The sequence below is a fragment of the Akebia trifoliata genome, chromosome 5 (assembly GCF_017979445.1).
Source record: "Akebia trifoliata isolate Shusen 1 chromosome 5, ASM1797944v1, whole genome shotgun sequence".
Taxonomy (NCBI): domain Eukaryota; kingdom Viridiplantae; phylum Streptophyta; class Magnoliopsida; order Ranunculales; family Lardizabalaceae; genus Akebia; species Akebia trifoliata.
In genome coordinates, this window is record NC_141379.1 from 11573903 (window position 1) to 11583396 (window position 9494).

The window sequence follows — 9494 nt, forward strand, 5'->3', positions numbered from 1 at the left end:
GACGGTGTTGATGCCCCAGTTCGATATACCCTAAGGTACGTGACTGGAGTTGTGGGTTTCATGAATGACGTCGCATCTCCGAAGGGACCGGGCCACGCACTAGTGCCACATTGGCTAAATGGGACGTGTAAGTGAGTAAAGCGGTAAACGTGCATGTGGTGTGTGCAAAGTAAGGTGGGGTGTGCCCGGGGCCTTTTCAAACAAATGGTCCCATGGCCCAATCAAGCCAATCAAGAGAGGATATTAAATCATACAAGTGCAAGCAAACATCGATCAGGAACATACTCATATGGTTTAATTCAAGCTTTAAACGTGCACATCTCTAGCATTCATCAATTAGCAAATCAATTAATAAATAAGGGCCTATAATAATTAATTAGATCTAATCATCGCAATAGGCACAATTTTTATAATTTTTAAAGTCCAATCAATGATCACTTTTAGGTGATCCAAAATAAATCGAGATTCCAATAGGTGTTACATTGATGATAGAATGACAATGATTGAGATGAGCTCACTCTCAAGAACATTAATTGTGCCAACATTAGATAAATTCAGATTTTCTGTGAATTAGGAAAATATAATCTGAACTTGCATCGATGATATCTAAGGCTCTCGATAACGAAATCGAGTGAACTCAAGTTCTAAATTAATCTACTCGATGAGATCTACATTTTAGTAATAGGTGTCCAGACTTAGTTCTCACCAGAATGTTCTGTAAAAACGTTTTAACGTTGTTGTCCCAACTTTCATTCAGAAAAAATTCCAGATTTACATATTGAACTTGCATCGATGATATCTAAGGCTTTCGATAACGAAATTGAGTGAACTCAAGTTCTAAATTAATCTACTCGATGAGATTTACGTTTTATTAAGAGATTCCCAGATTTAATTCTCACTAGAATGTTCTATAAAAAAGTTTTAACATTGCTGTCCCAACTTTCATTCAGAAATAATTCCAGATTTACATATTGAACTTGCATCGATGATATCTAACGCTTCTGATAACGAAATTGAGTGAACTCAAGTTCTAAATTAATCTAATCGATGAGATCTACATTTTATTAAGAGGTTCCCAGACTTAATTCTCACTAGAATATTCTGTAAAAAAATTTTAACGTTGCTATCCCAACTTTCATTCAGAAATAATTCCAGATTTACAGATTGAACTTGCATCGGTGATATCTAAGGCTTCCGATAACGAAATTGAGTGAACTCAGATTCTAAATTAATCTACTCGACGAGATCTATGTTTTATTAAAGGCTTTTAGACTTAATTCTCACTAGAATATTCTCTAAAAATGTTTTAATATTTCTGTCCAACCTTCATCATTCCATCAATTTGAATCTTTCATTATTTATGGGTCATCAAAAAGTGATCCTTAATTGAAAAAAAAAATAATGCAATACCCAAAAGCATCTACAATCAAGACAAAAAAAAATAAATAAACAGAAAAAATAAATAAAATAAATCCAACTAAATAATAAAAAAAAACTAGGTCATCTTGGCAATGCTCCCATACTTGGGGTTTTTCAAGTTTGATCCTCAATAGTCCCCAGCGGAGTCGCCACTGAAAGCGCCCTCGATCCGCTTGGTGCGCGGATTCGCTTTTGACCCTTGAGGTTTGGGAGTCGCCACCTAGTTATTACGGTTTAGGAACCGATCAATGACTCTAAACGGATAAAAACTAATCTAAAACCAAGAAAACTGAATTCGGGGATCATGTTACGGGATTGGAAGGTGTCAGACACCAATCCCGCCCGGCCAAAGCCGATCTCTACTAAATTCCCAAGTAAATTACATTGGCTAAAACCTAGATAAAAATAAATAAAAAAAAATTACCTTTCCGATGCAAGGACTTTATTATCTCAGATCTGACAAAAAGAGCTCCTTGTACCGTGCTCCCTCGCTTCGTTCTGTTTCCGGATTTGACTTTGGATCTCCGAGGCAAGGTATCTCCTTGTTTTTGAATCTAAACTCTTCAAGTTCGTTGAGGATTTGGGGGTGTTTTTAGAAGGCTTTTGGGTGTTTTCTAGACTAAAATTGAAGGAGGGATATTAGCTAAGGAGTTGGGGCTCCAAAACTAGGGTTTATGGGGGGCTAGGGGAGCTTCTAGACCTACTTCTCTTAGGGTTTATGATTTGATACGAAAATAGGGTGTGAACACCTCTATTTATAGATGTTTTTAGGGGTTGATTTGGATAGAGTTAGTGTTTAATTAGAGATCTTTTAATTAGAGTTGTGTTTTAGTTAGACTTATTTTAGATAGAATTGTGTTTTAATTAAAATTGTTTTAGGTAGAATTGTGTTTTAATTAAAATTGTTTTAGGTAGAATTGTTTTTAAGTTAGAACTCTATTAGATAGAGTTATTATTTAATTAGAATTCTATTATGACTTTTGGTCTTATTTGATTGACTTTTAATGTTTTGACTTTAGTCTTAATTGATTGACTTTTAATATTTTGACTTCAGTCTTGCTTAATTGACTTTAATTTTGACTTCAGTCTCACTTGATTGACTTTAATACCTTGACCTTAGTCTTGCTTGATTTACTTTTGATTTTTGGAGAACCCCTCCTCTAAAATATTTTTAATTCTTTGGACCCCCAAATGGAGGGGTCCTTAAAGAAATATCTCACGAACCCTCAACAATTTTGCCTGAGAGCCCGATTGATCGATTTTTTAGGTTCAAAATTTTAAATTAATTTCATTAATTTTAAATTTAATTATTTCATATTTTATTCATTAATTTCGGAATTTTTTATCATGAAAATTGTGAAATTACCATTTTACCCCCGGAGAGGACTTTTCACGTTTTAAGTCAGTTTTTTGATGTTCTAGGATGTTTTAGAATCAGTTTTTCGTAAGAAATTCAATGGAAATGTTGGTTTGTATCCTTTATGAAAATTTTTATGTGAAATGATTGTGAACTTTATGAGGGGCATTTTCGTAATTTTGTCAAATTCTGTTAAAATTGATGAAATGATCTATTTGGTTCCGATTTGTTATTTTATGTGTTCGAGAGAGTTTTCCTAAGCGTAACGTAGGCTCTAGGGTTGTTTTGATGTTAGGGGTATTTTGGTAATTTGGTCAATTTTTAGTGATTTTTATCATGAAGCTTCTTTTTGGTCTGCAAGATGATGATTTCTAGGTTTCTGGGGTCGTATTTTCCTAGCGTAGCGTGGTTTCTAAGGTTTTGTCAATTCGAGATACCTCATCTGGATTTCTGAAACAAATCTGGTAACAAAGTAAAGCAATGGAATACACATCCATCATTGGGAATCCTTGCGATCGGGTTGACGAATTGATTAATCAGGCGGATGCAAAAATGGGGTGTCTACACATGGAGAACATATTTGGTGGGCGCTAATAGCATGACTCTTTTAAAAATAGTGATGTTAAAAGCATGGTTTCAAAACTCATTTGAGATCGAGACATATCGTCCAAGTTGTCAAGGTATCAATCATGGACGAGACAGACAAACTAGTCAATTTTTCAGATGAAATTTAAAACCCCTTATTTATTTTTCTCATTTTCTAATGAAATGCCTGAAACGTATCAGAAAACTCATCCAAGACTCCTTGGTATCTGACACGGATGAGATGAGACATGAAATCGAGTTTTAAACCATGGTTAAACGAGATTCTAGATTCTAAAAAACAATTCTATAATTTGATTTTTAACATAATCAAGTTCTACAATGACTCGTCCGAGACAACTCGGTCTCCCATGAACGAGACGAGGTGAAAATGAAATCGCGAGAGTTGAAACTTGAAACCATGTCAGTCTCTAACGCTGTGTTTGGATTGAGGGAAGCGGAGGGAAGGGAAGAGAAAAATTGCAATTTTCTCTTCCTTTTTCCTGTTTGGATTGTTAAGTGAGGAGGGAAGAGAAGAAAAATGGAGGGAAGGGAAAGGAAAAATGGTAAAATTTTGTTCCCCCCAAAATCGGAGTGACGAGGAGGGAAGGGAAGAGAACAAATTTTTCTTTCCAAATTTGTCCTCATCAATTTCAAAATTTCCAAGAAAACATTATATTGGCAGGCCAACTATTACTAGTTACACCCAAGTAAACAAATCAAATTTCAGAAAACTAGAGATGCTTTACGAAGGAGATGAAGAAACCCTAGGGTCATCGATGTTGCAGACATTTAAAACTTCTTCGAGTTATGTATCTCATGGAATGCTAAACAGCCCAATGATCAGCTTCAAACCAATGCTAATCTTTCTTTCCAAAAGCTTCGAAAGTAGAAGCAGAAACTGTACCAAATACCCTTCTTTAATGGCGACCTAATCAACAACAACACCAACAACAAATGTTTCTGCAGAGAGAGATGATGTTTCAAATCCTGAAGAACCCGTCACCCAACCCTCAACCCGCTGTACAGGTATAAAAAGTAACCCACCATTTTCTCGAAATGGGTTTCTCTCCCTTTTTTTTTTCTTTTTGTTTCATTGAGAATTTTTAGAGTTTAACCTTTTGGTGTGGGTGTTGTGGCTGTTGGATTTGGATTTATGTTTCTTAATTTTCATGATTTTGATTATCAATTTAAGTTCAGTTATGGTAGATAACTTGATTTTAAGGAATTTTAATGGGTCTCTCTTGTTTAATTTTGGGTTTCTAGAATTTAATCTTCTGATTTGGGTCTCCCACAAGTTAATTTTGTTTGATTATCATCAATGTTGTTGTTGGTGTTTCGATTTTTGTTGGTTAGGGTTGATGCTTCTAGATATGATATTGTATTTGGATTTATGTTTCTTCGTGTTCATGATTTTGATTGTCAATTTAAGCTCAATTCTGGTTGATAACTTGATTTCAAGGAATTTTGAGTGAATTTTATATTTATTTGTGTTAAATTTGTTTTCATTCTTGTTTGGAGTGATGAAACCCTTGTAAACTAAGAATTTTGGATGGGGGTTTTAGTTTAGATTGACCTAGAATATGGTGTTTTGGGTCCCCCCAATTTAGTTTCGTTTGATCATCGTCATTGTCATTGTTGGTGTTTTTGGTTTTTGTTGGTTATGGTTCATTGATGCTTCTAAATATAGTGTTGCATTTGGATTTATGTTTCTTCATGTTCATGATTTTGATTGTCGATTTAAGCTCAATTATTGTAGATAACTTGATTTTAAGAAATTTTATATTTAGTTGTGTTAAATTTGTTTTGATTCTTGTTTGGAGTGATAAAACCCTTGTCAAGTAAGAATTTTGGATGAGGGTTTTAGTTTAGATTGATCTAGAAAATCGGAATAAAATAAAGTCTGTTAAATGATTGGAGAAGGATCATTTTGTGACAATGGAAACATAGTATATTTCACTAAAATTCCCAAAATTCCTCTTAGATCATCTAAAAATTCCCCAAATTATGGTCCAGTTGTTGAAACAAGAGGGTAGGTGCAAAGGTCAGGGATGGAGGGGGGAGTGATAGTAGGAAAGAGAGAAGGGAAGGTGGAAGGAGAGGGATTGAGAAAACTCTTTTCCATTGAGAAAGGGAATTAATTACTCTTTCTTGTTTCTCTTTGTGAAATCATAGGGAGAAGGATAATAAGATAAGATTTTGCTTCGATTTATAAGGCCATCGTACCAGTTTATAATTTTTTTAGTGTTATCAAGGTGAGGCGCAACAACAACGCCTTAGTATAGGTAAGGCATGGTAGGTTTATCAAGGCGGAGGGAGGCGCACACCTGAGCTGCACCTCAGGCAAGGCGTACAACTCACTTACATATCAAATAAAATGTGATTTTTTTTGTATAAATCTCTTTTAATTGGTTGATGTAACCCATTAAACACACACACACATAAATATATATAGCTATATTTTTCTTCATTTGGATTCTCCATTAGAACAGCTGGAGTGTGAATTGTTCATGGATTTGGATTCATAAAGATGGGTCCAACATGCATTGGCATTGTGAAATTATTTGGCTAATTCAGGCCTTAGACCCGTAGCTAAGTTGGTTTGATGGATTACAAACCAACTATGAGGTTGTGGAGTTCACTCAGAACATAAGTCGGGATCTTTTCTATGCTTCGCCTTCTATGACAGATTTTCGAAGTTTCTGTCCTGTTTTTCATGTTTGGTATGAAGCATTTTGAGGTTTGGCCAAGCTGTCATTTAGCCCATGTAAGAGAAAATCTAGTTTTTATGTGTGTATGCTAGTGTGTGTTCATGTTTGGAATTTTTATTTTATTTTTGTTTGGACTTTTGGTAAGAAAGGTACATATTATTATTAAACAGAAGGACAAAGCTTACATTTTCGCATGAATCACATGGTATGACATTTTATTTTCTGGTTATGTTCTAGTAAGCAATTTATCTGACATTTTTTGAATTTGCTCTTTTTCTGTTATTTTTAAATTGAAGTTTAGTTCGATCTTCCCTTTCAAATTGTTGGTCTTATGTTCCACTAAATACAGCAAATATAATGAAAGAAGCTGGACCTGTAAGCATAACTTTCACAATACCAATGTATAATGCTTCAAGGCTTCAGGTGAGATGCTCCCATGAGTTTACCATTTTTATGAATGTGCATATACCTACATTTATGGTGACTGAGTAAAGTTGGAGATGTGAATACAACTTTATGAGTAAATGTCTTTATTTCATCAAAGATACAATTTATCTCTTTTTGATTGGACATTCGAAATTGGGGGTGGGTCATGTTATTGGGTGGCTGTTTGGTATTTGATGAGCTCCCCAAGTCATGTTTTACTTGTTAAATATTTTGCTTTATTATGAAATTTGTGCAACCACTGAGTAGGATGGATACGTGTCAAATGATCCAGTGATTTGAATGACCAATGTGGTGATCTGAATTCAGTTTGGGGTCACTGTGTAGTAGATTTTATTGGGGTTTTATTTTATTGGCCCATGTCCAATACAATCATGAACAAAGGAATTGTAAGGTAAGAGGAGGAAGAGTAGATGATATATGATAGTAGAGGATATATGATGTAACACCCATTTTCACCATCCACATAATACACACACTTCTTGTATAAATGACTGCTATGCTATATCGATTGTCAGGTCAATGGGTCCAAGATGTTTGTGAGGTTTTGATAATTGTGCCCATATTCTTCTTCCAGAGCACTCAATCCAGTGGCAAGCAAGTACTTACAGTGCCTAGCCCCTCTCAAGCAGGAACCTTTGACAAGAATCTGTTCTATTCAATATGGCAGACAAGTATCTTAGTAAGGAAAGGGTTTCTCTAAAAATTAATCTCTTGGAAACGTGTAGTGATCCCTAGAAACCTGTGTTTTTTCCTCCCATCTCAGCCGTAATATGGATGCTGTGCATTAAATGTTGTTGGAGATTAGCATGCAACTTTGCTAATTGGGGATGATAACATTCATTTCCTCTAAAATTCAAGTTGCTCTAAGACATTGTTTATTTGTGCAGGCTGGCCGGGATCTTAGGTTTCTAAGTCTGTCAATGAGCGGATGTTTTTCTTTGGGTGGCCTTCTAGTGTTGGTATTAGATCTGTTCTCCAAGCTTCCCATAGTATGGAAAAAACTCTAAATTGCCCATCAAATCTGCAAGAACTCTTATATACTTCGAGCTTCATTTATCTAACTGAATCTAAGATGATCATCATATATGATTTTAGCTAGTATTTATGGTAGTTAATTCCTTGAATTCATGAACTACCACCAAGGTTTAAAGTTTCGTTTTGAAGCAATGTTTCGTTCAGGTGAAAAACGATCTTGACTGAAATATTGACGATTTAGAAATATTTAACTTCATTGCCCAAAAACGATATCCCTGAGTTTGATTTTGATCTTCAGCAATGTATTAATAATTTTCTTCTAATTCTCTCTTACCAGCTGGTTAGCAGTAGAGGGTGTGGTTTACCAAGCTGCTGGTGGGCCCTCGCGGGATTTCAATGGGTAAATTTTTTGCCTGATATCTCATTATCTCATACATGAAAAGTATAGTTTTCTATTTGAACACAAACTGAATCAAAGGTGCTTCTTTTAGGCTCGTTTTTCCCTCGCTCTAAGGCATCTTACGTCTCCTCATGGCTTACTTTACTCCGAAGATTTCAGCGAATGTCAATTGGGGAAGCTGAACGCTGCATAGGGATACCCTTATTTATACCTTCGGATATTGATAAGAGTGTTGCCCCAAACCATTAATGGTATACGGGGTTGTTGAGACCTAGTTCGAATCATTTGATTGAATCTTGGTTGAATTGGTTTTGGCAAATGTGGCAGCAGAAGAATTTGTTTTCTAGCAGTCATCAATTACATGGTAATGTGAAATGCTGGCTGTTGGCGCAGGTGATGCCGAGCAGAACCCACTCATGGGGGCATTAACGCTTGCAACTTGTACTTATATGGTCATTATTCTTGGAATCCTTCCAAAGAGGGTAGAAGGGATTAGTGAAATATTACTGTATTATTGTTATGGGTACTCAGATGTTAATTGTACCATCAACTTCTCTTGTATTCATGCCTATAATTAATTGATGTAAAATTGTTTCTTGATTGATATTATTATTGGTTAATAACCAAAGGCTTTGGACAGAGTGGAATGGAGAATTTGTTTAACTGACCCCTAATCTTTGGAATAAGGCTTTGTCATTGTAATATAACACGGAAATTTACCTAAAACGAAGATTCAAGTGTGGAGGCCATTTGATCAAGTTAACAAGGCTAAGCTGGTTCTTACCTGTTTGGGTAAAAATAAATAATTAGGAAAATGGACTATAAATAAATAACCGTTCTCATTCGCAAGTTGCGTAAATTTCCCAAAATAACAGTCGGATTTTTGTAGAACACCCAGTAAAATCAAATTAACACGTGGAGGACATGCAAGTATATTTAAGCATCACACATTTGATAGATAGAGTTACACTAAACTATGTCACTTTAATTTACTTATTAATATTTGGGGGTTATAGTAGTGTTCATCGTTCTTCTGTGTCTTTGCTTTCCATGGCTACCACTTGTTTTCTATGTTCTGAATTTATTCAATCAATCAATGGGGCATGTGTAGATTGTGTATTTGTAACTTTTATAACCAAACACTGGATTGTGAATCCATTACTTTATGCACGAAATGAGGTACAATCTTGAGGTCATTGTAGCTCACAACTCAATTAATAATGAACCCAACCATGAAAACATAGAAATGGTTTGATCATGTACAACGAAAACCAATAAAAATTTCCATCAGAAAGAATGTATAAATTGAAGGCTCTAAAAGAAATGATAATGCTTGGACAAGCATGCCATGCACGGCAAGGGTGCCATCAAGGTGAGTCAAATCGAATAGTACTTTATTAGATAAACGGTCCAGATTTTCCACATCAGCCATCCATGTGAAAATAAAAATCCATCTTCACAAATTTTCTTATTTTTATGCTCATTTCCCTAGCAAATATAAAGCAATAAAGTTGATTAGATAGCTTACGAGACACTAAATCCTATCTCATTCAATTTGAAATACATTTTTATCTTTAAGTTGGGAAAAAATTTGAAGTTTTCC

General features: G+C 35.0%; 1 protein-coding gene across 2 annotated transcripts; it reads left to right on the forward strand.

Annotated features, from left to right (window-relative positions):
* The first annotated feature begins 3801 nt into the window (after positions 1 to 3801).
* On the forward strand, positions 3802 to 8634 carry LOC147401477 (protein DETOXIFICATION 46, chloroplastic-like). Of its 2 annotated transcripts, none has more exons than XR_015178535.1 (4): positions 3802 to 6492; positions 7032 to 7475; positions 7829 to 7891; positions 7983 to 8634. XR_015178535.1 is itself a non-coding variant. In XM_086442793.1 (4 exons), the coding sequence occupies exons 1-4, from the start codon at positions 6427 to 6429 to the stop codon at positions 8082 to 8084; spliced, it is 303 nt and encodes a 100-aa protein (XP_086298919.1). In that variant the 5' UTR covers positions 3803 to 6426; the 3' UTR covers positions 8085 to 8632. The 2 variants fall into 2 exon arrangements, 1 of the variants encoding a protein (XP_086298919.1); XM_086442793.1 differs by having other exon boundaries at positions 3803 to 6492; positions 7404 to 7475; positions 7983 to 8632.
* The last annotated feature ends 860 nt before the right edge of the window (positions 8635 to 9494 follow it).

Bases quoted from the DNA above. Each gene is read 5' to 3' on its own strand.
- LOC147401477 (XM_086442793.1), top strand. From the start codon at position 6,427: ATGAAAGAAGCTGGACCTGTAAGCATAACTTTCACAATACCAATGTAT. The intron at 6,493-7,403 runs GTGAGATGCTCC...TTATTTGTGCAG, and splicing joins ATAATGCTTCAAGGCTTCAG to GCTGGCCGGGATCTTAGGTT. The intron at 7,476-7,828 runs GTATTAGATCTG...CTCTCTTACCAG, and splicing joins TGGGTGGCCTTCTAGTGTTG to CTGGTTAGCAGTAGAGGGTG.